General features: G+C 43.0%; 3 protein-coding genes across 3 annotated transcripts; all 3 read left to right on the top strand.

Moving 5' to 3' along the window:
• The first annotated feature begins 1773 nt into the window (after positions 1-1773).
• Positions 1774-6673, top strand: sec61a1a (SEC61 translocon subunit alpha 1a). Its single transcript, XM_067245777.1, has 12 exons — positions 1774-1852; positions 2777-2844; positions 3018-3083; positions 3201-3279; positions 3396-3527; positions 3639-3748; positions 3847-4000; positions 4097-4257; positions 4438-4635; positions 4733-4924; positions 5064-5140; positions 5452-6673. The coding sequence occupies exons 1-12, from the start codon at positions 1846-1848 to the stop codon at positions 5636-5638; spliced, it is 1431 nt and encodes a 476-aa protein (XP_067101878.1). The 5' UTR covers positions 1774-1845; the 3' UTR covers positions 5639-6673.
• Positions 6674-7453: 780 nt separating this feature from the next.
• chchd4b (coiled-coil-helix-coiled-coil-helix domain containing 4b) lies at positions 7454-9219 on the top strand. The gene is made up of 3 exons (XM_067240980.1): positions 7454-7596; positions 7853-7951; positions 8171-9219. Exons 1-3 carry the CDS (start codon positions 7575-7577, stop codon positions 8590-8592), a joined length of 543 nt encoding a protein of 180 aa, XP_067097081.1. The 5' UTR covers positions 7454-7574; the 3' UTR covers positions 8593-9219.
• A 594-nt stretch (positions 9220-9813) lies between these two features.
• uroc1 (urocanate hydratase 1) lies at positions 9814-15233 on the top strand. Its single transcript, XM_067241528.1, has 19 exons — positions 9814-10026; positions 10485-10615; positions 10759-10852; positions 11085-11144; positions 11238-11366; positions 11457-11518; positions 11608-11674; positions 11769-11912; positions 12041-12129; positions 12283-12345; positions 12449-12628; positions 12826-12923; positions 13021-13093; positions 13242-13431; positions 13528-13626; positions 13741-13840; positions 13993-14074; positions 14207-14306; positions 14848-15233. The coding sequence occupies exons 1-19, from the start codon at positions 9901-9903 to the stop codon at positions 14986-14988; spliced, it is 2028 nt and encodes a 675-aa protein (XP_067097629.1). The 5' UTR covers positions 9814-9900; the 3' UTR covers positions 14989-15233.
• The last annotated feature ends 270 nt before the right edge of the window (positions 15234-15503 follow it).

A 15503-nucleotide genomic window follows, 5' to 3' on the forward strand; every position in this document is an offset into this window, starting at 1 on the left:
TCCTTAGAATAGTTCAGTGGGCATTGTGATAGAATAATAGAGAGATTTCGCTGTTTGACCCTGGAAAGGAATGGTCAATTACTCAAAATAGCAGACATAGCCTAATAGAATATAATGAATATAATGATTAAAGGAGCTGGAATCGAATATGAGTGACTCAAGTCTGTTTATACAGGACTATTCCAGAGAGGCATTAAGCAGGAAACAGGAGGAGTAGGATAAGACAGCCAGGCTTGGAGAGACTCACAGTGCTCAATCTCATGGTGGTCTTGTGACTACAACTCCCACTTTCTCTCACTCTCTCTCTCACTCTCTCTTACAGCAAGGAAGGGGGGTAAGCAGCCCTGACATATTCTGTATCCGCAAAACCAGCAAAAAATCCAGCACCTGGTATCACTTCTGACCTCCATCTTGTCTCTGTTCCTCTGATACCTGATTTTCACCTCATTATCCTCTACCTTAACTTTCTTAGACTAGGGTTTTTTTTAGCTCTGGGGGAAAAAATGAAAGATGTCAGGTGGCTGAGCGGTTAGGGAATTAGGCTAGTAATCAGAAGGTTGCTGGTCTGATTCCTGGCTGTGCTAAATGACGTTGTGTCCTTGGGCAAGGCATTTCACCTAATTTGCCTCGGGGAATGTCCCTGTACTTACTGTAAGTCATTCTGGATAAGAGTGTCTGCTAAATGACTAAATGTATATTGAATAACATCACACGGGTGGCCAACAATTATTATGATTTTTTAAGATAGCTACAAGATTTGAGTGCTCATACTGCATGAGAACAGAACATCTCTGTGAAGGTGACTGAATTTGACATTTGAATGCGGGCATTTTATCTAAACCATAAATACAGAAAGGGACTGTGTTTCAGCTGTGTGACGTAATTTAGATGAATGACAGTCCAATATAAATATAGAGAAACTCACCTGGACAGTTAGTATAGTCAATCAGTGGTTGTATGCAGTTGGGTTTGGGTTGATATATTTCACATCACTGTAAGCATATTTCAAATCTAGAATATGTCATGCCCGTACATAGGCTACAACTAAATTATGTTCCATCTTTACACACTGGATATGCTTACCATAGTGACTTTTCCCTTCAAAATCAAACGATTGGTTTCACTCTGCCCCATGCTGGAGAGTTTCAGTACTGTCAATCAGACCTTCTGTACATCTTGTAGCATCTGAAGGGTGATAGAGACCTCTGCTGGTAACGGTTTAACCTAGGGTTGTCTACATTTGTTACACAGATTTACATGACAGTAGTGACTGAATATATCGAAAGACATCAATGCAATTTTGAAACAAAATTTTCATAAAACATTAAATCAAATATGGAACGTATAATTTTTCTTCTTTGATTACTTTATTTTAGTGTTGCTTAAATTATATCCGATGTCGAATAGACACTGGGTTGTGACCGACATTATTATTATTTCTTTATTCCAGACACACAAAAAACGGTCCATAGCACAGCCTATATGGTTGTGACCGTATCTTTTGGAGGCTATTCCTTTATCAAGGAATAAAGGCAAAAACTAAACAATGAATGTTTGAGGACTGACACTTTACCTTAAGGCTACTAATAAAATTATAAATGTGAAACAAAAAATAATAATCTAACAAAAATTACCCCCCTTGAATATTTGTTGTCTCTAGTATCGCTTAGCTATTCATGAAACTAGCGATTGTCGCAGTTAATCTGACGTGTTGAATTTGCCTGTAGTGGTGACGTGTCTCTAAAGTGCGTTCCTTTCAGCGGTGAGGTTTTCGCCGGTAGTATCTCTGAACCTGGACGGACACAAGCAGTCGAAGCAAGACCGCAGGCCTGTACAGAAGACATCATGGGGAGTAAGTATTGTTATCTGGAACGGATAGTGAAATAATATTATTTTTATGATGACGCAATCAATGCTTGCTACAGTAGCACGTATTTTAAAACGTTTCATCAAGTTCTGTGTGTGGTTAGCTGGTAGGCTAGGCTATATAGCTAGCCAGGATTGCTAGGTAGCTAACGTTAGCTGGTTATTACTTAATAGAAAAGTGACTTATCTCGTTGGGCTAGGTAAAGCCGCCTATTAAAAAAAAACTGTACTTTTGCATAACCGTTTAGTTAGCTATAAATACTCAAGCTAGCCATATTTTTCCATAAATTACTTGCTTACAGTAGTGTATGTGCCTGACACCCACTACATAGCTAGCTAATAGTAGTAGACAAACGGTAATAGGCTAGCATTTTTCTTTTCCTCTTTGTCTAAAAAAACTATCAAACTAGTTATCGATTAACATGAGGCCTTGCAATTCATTGTCAGTGAGCGGACGTATGTTTTTATGAAGCTACATTGTAGTCTTGATGACAGCCAGCTCTCATTTAAAACTAGCGAGATGTCTTGCTACTAAACAAGCATACTTGCTCCACTACTACTACTAGAGACAAGAGCTATCAATGATGACGACGCATACTAATCAGTGTTGTTGAATCATAACCATTGCTAGTCAACCTTAATTTTCGACAAAGGTCGTGTCTTTTTTCGACATAACTGTGAAAGTAATTTAAACTTTTACCAACATTTTTGCCAGAGTTTGAGAAGTATTTTTTTAAAGAGAAGTGTTTTAGAGCAGCAACCGTACTTGCTTACTTGCAGAACACGTAAAAGTTTCTAGAACCGTTAAATCTGTGTTTGCACTTCCCGTTATGCCACGTCCACTTCCAGAGACGTTTTGCTACAAGTACACGAGCCTCTTGGTTAATGCCCTTTGGTTTTCTTTTCGCAGTTAAATTCTTGGAGGTGATAAAGCCGTTCTGTGCGGTATTACCCGAAATACAGAAGCCAGAAAGAAAAGTAGGTTACTATTTATAAGCGCATTAGCTTATGTTTTGTCTTTTTACTGCAACATTGAAATCTTTGTAGTCTTCTGTCATTATTGCTTCAGGAAATTCTATATAGGCCTAACACTTGGCTTTAAACTGTCCGTCATTGCAGACCCCTCTAATGTGAAATAATGTCATTTACAGATTCAGTTTAGAGAGAAAGTACTATGGACCGCCATCACTCTCTTCATTTTCCTTGTTTGCTGTCAGGTAGGTTTCCTTATGGGCATGTCCTGTTTAAATACATTTAAAAAATACAAATCACACTTTAAGTCCTTTAAAAATCACACAGCTCGCAGCTCATTGTGTGAACCCATTTTTTTGCAGATCCCCCTGTTTGGCATTATGTCCTCTGACTCAGCTGATCCCTTCTACTGGATGAGGGTGATCTTGGCTTCCAACAGAGGTACATTGAAAGAATTGTATCTTTTCGTTGGTAGATGGTGGTGTATGTGGGGCCTAATGAAAAGTAAGAAAGTCTTCCTTATCCTTCTGACAATGTCCTCTGCTCCCTCTCCCCAGGCACACTGATGGAGCTGGGTATCTCTCCCATCGTTACCTCTGGCCTCATCATGCAGCTGCTGGCTGGGGCTAAGATCATCGAAGTGGGGGATACCCCTAAAGACAGAGCCCTCTTTAACGGAGCGCAGAAATGTGAGGCCACAACTAACCTATTTTTCTTTCAAGTTGATTGTTTGTGGTTGTTTTCCAAAGTACTGCCTTTATAAGGTAACAGCATCTGTAACCTATTCTCATCTACGGCAGTGTTTGGTATGATCATCACCATTGGCCAGGCTATCGTTTACGTGATGACTGGCATGTATGGAGACCCCTCTGAAATGGGCGCTGGCATCTGCCTGCTTATTATCATTCAGGTGAGAATAGCCCCCATCACTCAACATATCTCAACCTTTTGCCTTAGTCCCAGTAAGGTGTATTTAGGTGAATGCTAACCCAGATATCTTCATTCCAGCTGTTTGTAGCAGGTATGATTGTCCTGCTGCTGGATGAGCTGCTCCAGAAAGGATATGGTCTGGGCTCTGGTATCTCCCTGTTCATTGCCACCAACATCTGTGAAACTATCGTGTGGAAGGCCTTCAGCCCTACTACTGTCAACACTGGCAGAGGTGCGTGACAGTATATTGTTGATCTACAATTAAGGATTAGAATAGCTGATTCAAAGCAAATCATACAAGCTTGATACTCAACTTTGTCTTGTGCAGGTACTGAGTTCGAGGGAGCCATCATTGCCCTCTTCCACCTCCTGGCTACCAGGACCGACAAAGTCCGTGCTTTGAGAGAGGCCTTCTACAGACAGAACCTGCCCAACCTCATGAACCTCATCGCCACTGTCTTCGTCTTTGCTGTAGTCATATACTTCCAGGTCAGTTACCTTACTGTCTCACTGGGTGGATCCAGTATGTGTGTCTCACACCTAGGTAGAACGCATTAGTTAGCAATCTCTGCCTAAAACGCTTGGACATTTATCACTTCAGATCTACAGTATTTCATGTGATTGGATATGTGAGACCTTCTCACCTATCCCCTCTGCTCCTCTCAATAGGGTTTCAGGGTCGACCTGCCCATCAAGTCAGCTCGTTATCGTGGCCAGTACAACACCTATCCCATCAAGCTGTTCTACACCTCCAATATCCCCATTATCCTGCAGTCTGCTCTGGTATCCAACCTCTACGTCATTTCCCAGATGCTCTCCACGCGGTTCAACGGTAACTTTCTGGTCAACCTACTAGGCACCTGGTCGGTAAGTACACACCTAATTTATGCACATATTCGTACACATCTTGGCTTAATTTTGAATTGATTGTTCACTAGATCTCACTCAAAGATATTGTTTCCAGGACTCTACGACGAGTGGTCCAGCACGTGCCTATCCAGTAGGAGGCCTATGCTACTACCTTTCTCCTCCAGAGTCGTTTGGGTCAGTCCTAGACGATCCAGTTCACGCCTGCATCTACATTGTCTTCATGCTTGGATCCTGTGCCTTCTTCTCCAAGACTTGGATTGAGGTTTCTGGTTCTTCTGCCAAAGATGTAAGTACTGCTGTCTGTTTGTTGCAAGTGTACTTTCCCCCAATTGTTATATTAAATGTTGATTTATTTTTATGTTAACCTACTTTTTCACTAAATCTGGTCAGTGTGCGATAAGATCCTGTGATGTTTTGTCCACCAGGTGGCCAAGCAGCTGAAAGAGCAGCAGATGGTCATGAGGGGACACAGGGAGACCTCCATGGTCCATGAACTCAACAGGTAGGCACAACCTGGGTCAGATGACTGAGCGGTTAAGTAGTCGGGCTATTAATCAGAAGGTTGTTGGTTCGATTCCTGTCCTTGGGCAAGGCACTTCACCCTACTTGCCTCGGGAGAATGTCCCTGTACTTACTGTAAGTCGCTCTGGATAAGAGCGTCTGCTAAATGACTAAATGTAACCCTTCATCTGTTCCATTTATCCACCTGTGACATAACTAGCTAGACCAATCACTTACAGAGACCTTGTAGTAAGCCATTAACTGTGTCGGCCTGGAAATGTTCTCCTAAATCTCCCCTAATGTTTGTTCTAGGTACATTCCCACAGCAGCTGCCTTTGGTGGGCTCTGTATTGGTGGCCTGTCTGTCATGGCAGATTTCCTTGGTGCTATAGGGTCTGGAACAGGTATCCTGTTGGCTGTTACCATCATCTACCAGTACTTTGAGATCTTTGTAAAGGAGCAGAGTGAAATGGGCAGTATGGGGGCCCTTCTCTTCTAGATGATCCACAGACACCTTCTCACCAACTTTGTAATGCACATGGACACACCCCAGAGCAGTCCCACCATCGATATCTTCAATATAATTCACTCATTTTGTTTATTTTAAAATGTACCCAATCTGTATCCATATTGTGAGTTTTTCTAAAATATTCTAAGGTGGCTCTTAGAAGACATACTTGAAGACAAACTGTTGAAGTATGGAGGTGGTATAGTAGGTCTACATCTTGACATTCACAACAACTCGGTTTATCTTTTTAACATGCAGACCCACTTCTGTTTTTCATTTTATCTTTGTACATCAGTTTTCCTGATGCCTGACACGGGTTGACTACTCAACCCGTGTCAGGCCGTAAGGAACGAGCTGAACATGAAGTGTTAATGATGAAGCAGCTATGTCTGTACCCAGATTTTTTTTTGTCATTATCGCCATTACCTTCATTGGAATGATAGTGTACTTCTACAGTATCTTTTGACAAAACATTCTTTATGGGTTGTGTTGAAGGACCACTAATGGTATGCAAGGTGTGGTTTTGCCAGGCTTATAAGTTCGAAATCATACCACGTGTGTCTGCCTGAATAGTGACCTTGTTGCTAAACTGACCTTAAAAGTGGGTTAGTAAAAGTAGTGGAGGGTACAGGGCTCTTGATGTGGTCCAGATTTGTTAAATACAAATATTCACTTTTTTTTGTGTGTGAATGTGTGCAATGGCAGAGTGACACTGACTGTGGGGCTTATTCTGTTGAGTAGTGTTATGAATCTTGATGCCACGTTCCTTCCCATCACCCACTTGTAAGATTTGGGTGAGGAGATTTGTTTTCTGTTTGTGTGTTTTTATTTTTTATTTGTCTGCTATGAGCATGACTGTAAGAAACACTTTCACACCATGTGGATGTTGGTTTTCTGTATATATGCCATGCATTGAGAAGTGTAAAATAGACGTCTTTTGAAACTGTAAAAAAAGAAAAATGCTGTCCTGAACAAATGTATTCTGGAGAGAAAATATAATTCTCAATAAAAGCTCATTTTGTGGAACATTTCTCTGTTATTTGTCTTTGAGAGGTGGAAATCCCAGGGGGGACAACCCCCCCCCCCCCCCCCCCCCATCCTGGGAAAAAGGATTTGTCCCCCCTATACAATAAATCACTGTAACATATTTCAATGTAGGCTATGTGTTATAGTAATTTTGGTGTCCCCCTCAGGAATTGCTCTTGAGAAAATGTCATATAATTGTCCCCCCCAAAAATGATAGCAGATTTTCGCCACTGGAGATGAGGATAAACCAGTAGCTAGATTTACTAAATAGGTCAGTCGTAATTTGCAGTATGACTGCTTCAAAATGAATGGATCAAGATTACAGATTATATAGTAAGTAATTTAGTTTATCTGTTTTCTGTGGGAATAAGACTGGTCAGTGCCAGCATGAAATAACTAGAGTTTAACAGAACATGGATATTAACAGCTGCAATATCCAATGAACAATTAAATAAGTGTCGTCCTAACTTGTAGTTAACAACTCAAACTGCGAAGGCATTAACATGTGGAGGTCATGCAGTCCGACAATCAATTAATTGCCTACTAACGTCTATGTTCACGTTTATCTTTGTGGATTTAAAATTCAGTTCAAATCTCTCATTCTTTGTGTAGAATTTGTGATTTTTATATTTTAAACGTCTTGAATTCGACTATTGTTCAGGAACATAGAACGGCTGCTCAATGGGCTTTCCATAATACGTACTGACGTCATTGTGCACGCTGTGGCGACAACGTGAGTTGTGTCAGTAAAAGGGTAGTTGTGAAACCGGCTCTAACAAGACCAAAGTTGCATCTTCAAGATTGGGTTGTAAGCTATCAACCTTGAGAATCACTTCGGGAAACCCAGGACCGTGGTGATAAATTGGACAATAAAAGATTGCACGATCAAATCTGGACGAATATGTCCTCGATCAAGGAGGAAGGTAACAGACTCAGCTAAAGTAGCTAACATCAGTAGCTAGCTAGCAAGCTAACCACCACTACTACTAGAACCATGCTGAACATCTTCTAGCTAGCTCATTATTAAGACTTGTGATATCCATCGACTCTAGCTTGTCGTAGCTATGATAATGCTTGAATTGCGGTATATTGATCTTCTACTATTGAGTAGGCTAGATCTATTGATTATGCTTAAAGTATTGATAGAGGAAAATCCCAACTTTCCTGTAACCCACACAGGTAAAGACCGTATCATCTTTGTCACCAAGGAGGAACATGAGACTCCGAGTAGTGCAGAGCTCATAGAGGAGGATCCCAATGATCCCTATGAGGAACGAGGTGAGTGTGGAGACTAAGTATATTCTGTTGATCACCTAAAATGAGCTTTTTAACATGTTATGCTACCTTGTGTTAACACACTCTGTTTGACAACTTTCAGCACTGTGTATGGACATTATTTTCTATTTGGAACCTGCTTTTTATAATTCTAATTTCCTGATACCATGCCACAATGTACCTACTACTACAATGATGCTACCCCCTCCCATCTTGTCTTAGGTCTGATCCTGCCAAGCGGAGAGATCAACTGGAATTGCCCGTGTTTAGGTGGGATGGCAAGTGGTCCTTGTGGGACAACATTCAAAGATGCCTTCTCCTGCTTCCACTACAGCAAGGAGGAGGTGAAGGGCTCTGACTGCCTGGAGCAGTTTAAGGGCATGCAGGAGTGTATGCAGCGCTACCCTGAGCTTTACCCCCAGGAGGACGAGAAGAAAACACAGGGAGGGGCTGATAAAACACAACCATCCTTGCAAGACTCTTCCACTGACCCAACCACAGATTCTGAACCCACAACATCTCCCGAACGCACAACTTCCCCTGAACCCACAACATCCCCTGAACAAGACACTAGCCCCACACCGTCCTCCCCCCCTGCTGACACCACAATACCACTCCGTTCAGAAAGCTCCTTGTCAGGCTAAAGACTGATCTTTCTCATCATTTCAGTGGAAGTGGGGTTTTTCTTGTGGGTCTTCATTTATTTACTGGTCAAATGCTTGTTTTTGTGGAGATGTTTGGGGGTGTTACTGATTATTTAAAAATATGATAAATTAAAGTATTTACTACCCACCCCCCAATAGTCTGCACAAGTTGTCTCTTTTGGTACCCCTGTAAAAAATTAAAAACATGTTTAATTGTAAAAGTCTCCCCCAAATGAGTTTTAGATAATTACATTTATAATAATAGTTTAATTGGTTGGGTGTTTACTTACTACTTTTGTACATCTGTTCATGCCTGTGGCTTTCCTTTTTGTATTTGTAGATTTTCACTTGCCATGTTTGGCAGTGAATCCAGATAAATGCAGTCAGTCAAAGCCTGCAGAAGACTGTCAAATGGGAAAATGCTGTAAAATTCCATTATCAGTAAGTCATTTTAGCCATCCTCTTCCCCATGGGACTTGAGCTTGAATATAAGCAATATAATTGAGATTCCTACCTCTTTTGACTTCGTTTGACTGACTTTTGAACTGTCTGATTATTGCATAATGAGATATTGCTAAGTAAAATTACTGAACTGGCTTGAAGTAAATGATGAAGTAAGGGGTTATAGATGTGATAATAAATTGTATTATTTCTTGATTTTGTGTTTCTTGAGAATGTGTAACCTCAGGGTAGAACCTACTGTTGAACCAAGCTCACCGTTGTTTTACATAGGAATGTTTTTACTGCAGGAATCCTAGCTGGGGCTAGTAGTATTGTTAGAGGAGCCAGTTACATGAACATTATTTTCATAATGCCTGCAATGCAGTGAAGGAAATTAACAGGAAAAAGACCAAGTTAATAATTGTTCAAACTCTACATTTAGGGCCACAAGGGGGTCCAAGCTTGTTGTTACAGACGCACTGGCCCCCACTGGTCAAAGGTTTCTGTGACATGTTGATGGGAATGAGGTATTTTGTGTGTAACAGTTACATATTTTAGCCAGGGAGGTCAGAGATCATCTACGGTGTTTGTCCACTGAAGTGTGTGCGACAACATGTTCAGCATTAGGTAAATTATTTCCAGACACACTGCTCTGTTCCAACCCTGCTATTGGCAGCCCAAAAACCCAAACAGCCAATGAAAGAGACATGAGGGTGACCCCCACCCCAACGTATACAGGTAGCTGTTCTAAAGACTGAAGGTGCTTATCTGAGACTGTGGACACTGCAGTGAGGTTCAGAGCTGCCCTTTCACTCTGTCCAACCCTACTGATCTCTCATCTCTAAGTGTGACTGCACAGCGTACAGGATGTCAAACCTGAAGGACATTTGTAGTGGGCTTCCCTTGGACCCTATGCCTGTCAACCAGGGTCGAGATCCCAGCCTACCACATGCACCTGTCCGGACCCCCAACCTCACGCCAGATGAGGAGCGGGTGAGTAAATACCATATCTGTTGTAGTTATTTAGGATAGATGAGCTTTCAAAGAGAAGTTCTTGATCTCCACTATGTACATTTCCAACAGCATTTCAACTCTACAAATCATATAATCCTGAGTAGGATCACAAAAGTGTGATGATTCTTTATGAAAGTAGTAGAAAACATGCCAAATAAACGATTGGTATGATATCAGGCTTTCTCCCAAACAAGCAGATTCCTCTAGACTTCAAATTAGGAGCAAAGACCACAGTCAATGATTAAGAGAGATAAGAGAGGTGTTCCAACTGTTGGGAAAACAAAAGAGAGAGGGTTGAAGATTCGTTAGGGCTGTCTCCTTTAGGCATTATGTGGTTTCCATACACATACACCTTGCATATAAAGAAATACAAAAATATCTGACTAGCCAATATTCAAACTGCAACTAAATATTTCTGTCTCTCCCTCTCTGTTTAGCTGGCCTTGAGGAACTCCCTGCGTTACTTCCCTCCTTCTCACCACTCCATGCTGGCTGCTGAGTTTGCCCAGGAGCTCAGACAGTATGGACACATCTACATGTACCGTTTCTGTCCCCGCATTCTCATGAGGTGATGTCATATACGTGTTAAGTTCAGAGCTTTCATGTAATCTCCCTTTCACAGACCTGCTGTGACACATTCACCCATACTTGAGAACCAACCCCCACATCACATTCATGGTGTATTCTGTGTTTGTGTGTGTGATCCCTCAGGGCTTACCCAATAGACCAGTACCCCTGTCGAACACGTCAAGCAGCCTCCATCATGCTCATGATAATGAACAACCTGGATCCAGCAGTAGCCCAGGTAACTATTGTCTCATCAGCTCACCTCCTCCTGGCAACCCTTGCCTTAAAGGCCAACATGGGAAGAGCTATTTGTCACGTTGTATAAACCAATGCTATTACCGTAGTGCACGTCCAAACATACACTATCCAAATGCTGTGGGCAGTGATGCAGTTGTCACAGAACTGAATAGCAGACATTACATGTCTCCATAAGAGTTTTGACCTCTTTACTCTATACCTCTATTGTTCAGTATCCTCAAGAGCTGGTCACCTATGGAGGAAATGGACAAGTGTTCAGTAACTGGGCCCAGGTAAGCCTAGGGCGAAATTTGCCTTTGAGCAGCTAAGAGTACATGTTCTGACTTTGTGTGTGTACACGTCTACATGTGTGTGTGTGTGTGTAGTTCCGTCTGGTGATGCACTACCTGAGTGAGATGACAGAGGAGCAGACTTTGGTGATGTACAGTGGTCACCCGATGGGGCTGTTTCCCAGCCTAGCCTCCTCTCCACGTGCCATCATCACCAACGGAATGGTAAGGCTGACACATCGCCTCACCGCCATGTGCTGATATCAGATTGGTTGTTTCACGTTACATGTTTCTTTCACCTTACACCCTTCTCAGGTCATCCCAAATTACTCCTCAAGAGAACAGTATGAAAAGATGTTTGCTCTAGGAGTATCAATGTAAGTAGTCATCTTATATACTCATGCCCCTCTTCTCCTGTGAGTTTTCTCCTGTGTTGACCACATTTATAAGTGTGTGTGTTCCCCAGGTATGGTCAGATGACTGCTGGTAGTTATTGCTACATTGGGCCTCAGGGGATTGTCCACGGCACCATGGTGAGTCCATTCAGTCAACAGTAAGAGCTGCTAATACCTTGGAAACCTTTGATATTGGTTTAATTTCCCTTTATCTCTCTTTCCCTCTCTGTAGCTGACACTGTTAAATGCAGGACGGAGATACCTTGGGTCAGGGGACATGCAGGGCCGTGTGTTTGTGACCTCAGGCCTGGGGGGCATGAGCGGTGCTCAGGCTAAGGCAGCAGTCATCGCTGGCTGTATAGGAGTTATTGCTGAGGTCAGTTAACCGATAAGGATCTTAGAAATGACCGGTTAGTTGTATTATAGTGACTGATGTTTTAAATTCAATATAAGATCAGTATGTTTAAACAATCTGTGGTTTGGGGATGACTGGGTCTCCTCTAGGTGGATGAGGCTCCTTTGAAGAAGAGACATGAGCAGGGCTGGTTGATGGAGGTCACCAGTGATATGGATCGATGCATCCAGCGCATTAGGTAAAATTGTAAATGTAAAATGTAAATGTAAATTGTGACAGCAGAAAACCTTCAGAAATTCACATCCTTAACCAGTGACAATGTAGCCTGTGTATGTTTGTTGTGTCTTCATACTGTTAGTGTCAGTACTAGATTGTCCTTGTGATTCTACAGAGAGTGTAAGACCACAAATACTCCACTCAGTCTGGGTTACCATGGCAACATAGTGGACCTATGGTAAGTAGGGGATGGCATTCACATATAAAGCAGCATTACCCAGATCAGAATCACACTGTACTACTTCAGTATATAGACCATTCCATCATCTCCCCGGTGACAGGGAGAGACTGTTGAAGGAGTATGAGTGTACAGGGGAGCTGCTTGTGGACCTGGGTTCTGACCAGACTTCCCTTCACAACCCCTTCAGTGGAGGCTATTACCCCGTCCAGCTCACCCTCCGCCAAGCCAACCAAGTCATGGCCACCGACCCCAGTCGCTTCCGCACCATGGTGCACGAGAGGTCGGAAAAGGACATTTTGACAAACACACACCACATTAAGGCTGATAATGCTTCAGTTGTGCTCTGTGTATATCCAATTAAAAGGTTGAACATAAATCTATAGATAAATGTGGTTATTTAATAGAAAGTGCGAGGGACAAAAGTAGGTCTGTTTTTGTTAATGGGTAAGAGGATAATCTATATTTCTCTTTCTCCAGTCTGTGTAGGCAGGTAGCAGCCATCAACAAGCTGTCAGATGCCGGAATGTTCTTCTGGGACTATGGAAATGCCTTTCTTCTGGAGGCCAAGAGAGCTGGTTAGTCTCACAGTACTCACAGAACGCACGCACCACGACACTGCTGGGTCCATTGTCACAGGTGGACGGGTAAGCTGGTTTCCGTCTCTGTTTTCAGGGGCAGAGGTAGAGAAGAGTGGAGGTGGAGCCACCGAGTTCCGCTACCCCTCCTACGTGCAGCACATCATGGGGTGAGGCTTTTGGAAGGTCATGCTTTAAGCAGGCATTGAGCGATAAAGGGTCTACAACCAGGAACAAACTGTCAGAGATCCTATGGATATATGAAATCTCTGAACCCCTATAGATTTGTACACAAACCATAGACTCTTCTCCCCTCAGTGACATATTTTCTCTGGGTTTCGGGCCCTTCCGGTGGGTCTGCACTTCTGGGAAACCCTGTGACCTGGCGCTGACTGATGACATTGCCGCCACCGTCCTGGAGGAGATCAGCGCAAACGTGACTGAGCGTGTGCGGCAGCAGTATGATGACAACATCCGCTGGATCCGTGAGGCGGGAAAACATAATATGGTAAAGACTTTCCAATCATTCACAAAACTCTAATCTTATTGTGCAAATTGTCATGATATAAACGCTGTGGTTGACTGGGTGCCGGTGCATTTGTAGGTGGTGGGTTCCCAAGCCAGGATCCTCTACTCAGACCAGAAAGGCAGAGTCTGCATCGCCTTAGCCATCAATCAAGCTATTGCTGATGGAAGGGTTTCGGTAAAATAATTGATTTTGTGTCACATTTTTATTCTGTCCATGCTATGGCTCTATAGTGTTTGTCTTAGGGTTCAGTGAACATTATTCACGGAAGTGTACCTCTTCTCTGTCTAGGCTCCTGTTGTTATCAGCAGAGACCATCATGATGTCAGTGGCACAGACAGCCCCTTTAGAGAGACCTCCAATGTGTATGATGGGTCAGCCTTCTGCGCAGGTGCACCACAGTTCTACACACCAACCAATGATCAAACACGCTGTAATAATTTGCCTGTAAATGACAGTAGCATGAATCTACTAGAACCACAGCAGATGTTAGATCGATCAAACATTGTGACCATGACACGCTCCATCTCTCTCCCCTGCCAGACATGGCTGTCCAGAACTTTGTAGGCGATGCATTCCGAGGAGCAACCTGGGTTTCCCTGCACAACGGAGGAGGAGTTGGCTGGTAAGGCCTGAGTCCTGCCTCCTTTATCTATCCAGTCTATCATCTATGAAAATGTTCCTGATGTACAACACAAAGCCCACAAATAACACACTTTGTAGAGAACCTGAAACAGATTGCTGTGTGTCCCTCCAGGGGTGAGGTGATCAATGGAGGCTTTGGCCTGCTTCTGGACGGATCCAGAGAGGCAGCCAAGCGTGCCACTCTCATGCTCAACTGGGATGTGTCCAATGGGGTAAGGCCCTTAACAGGATGTGTCCAATGGGGTAAGGCCCTTAACTGGATGTGTCCAATGGGGTAAGGCCCTAAACAGGATGTGTCCAGTGGGGTAAGGCCCTTAACTGGATGTGTCCAATGGGGTAAGGCCCTAAACAGGATGTGTCCAGAGGGGTAAGGCCCTAAACAGGATGTGTCCAGTGGGGTAAGGCCCTTAACTGGATGTGTCCGATGGGGTAAGGCCCTAAACAGGATGTGTCCAGTGGGGTAAGGCCCTAAACAGGATGTGTCCAGTGGGGTAAGGCCCTAAACAGGATGTGTCCAGTGGGGTAAGGCCCTAAACAGGATGTGTCCAATGGGGTAAGGCCCTTAACTGGATGTGTCCAGTGGGGTAAGGCCCTTAACTGGATGTGTGAAGGATCTAATCTGTGTTGGTAAAATCACGGGTTTATGACACATGAAATCATTAGTCAAGTGTCAAAAACCTGTAGTTTTGTGTGGGATCGGTACAGTATGCACTTCTTCATCTACTCTAACCTTCGTTTGTCTGGTTCCTCCAGGTGGCTCGGCGGTGCTGGTCTGGGAACTCCAACGCCTACGAGACCATACAGCGCACTATGGAGACGCAGCAGCAATTGCGTGTCACTATGCCCTTCCCTGTTCAAGATGAAAATGTGTTAGACCGTGCCCTACAGGGATAGCCCACACCTAACTAAAAGAACACTGCAGAGACCAATTGTAACAAGCTTGTCATTCATGCCAATCAACTTGATAAATGTATATACATCAGAAGGAAACCCCCAATGTATGTTCATCAACTGCCTTAGTTTAGTGAACTCGTTTTATTAACAATAAATTAACGTATGCTATAATGCTTATAGATGACTGTAGTGTGGCTGTGGCTATTACTGCATTCAACTTAACGTTTTAAAAAGAAAAAATACACAAACCAATTGTTCTTGTACCGCTATTTTCTCTGGTGTAGGCTGAATTGCTTTGTAGAATTCTAACAAGTCAAATAGAATGCCGTTGCGCAATACAAGGACTATTGCCAAGGTTACCATGCGTAAACAATCCTCAGTCAGACAGGGCCCAAGAAAATAATTGACTGGGTCTGTGAATCCACGTCCCTGAAAGTTAATCTTGGCGTTTTTTAAATTCTCAATGCGTGTAGGCCTATCTATAGTCTAATGTATTTTTAACCTAGATGTATAAT

The sequence above is a fragment of the Osmerus mordax genome, chromosome 1 (genome assembly GCF_038355195.1).
Source record: "Osmerus mordax isolate fOsmMor3 chromosome 1, fOsmMor3.pri, whole genome shotgun sequence".
NCBI classification, from domain to species: domain Eukaryota; kingdom Metazoa; phylum Chordata; class Actinopteri; order Osmeriformes; family Osmeridae; genus Osmerus; species Osmerus mordax.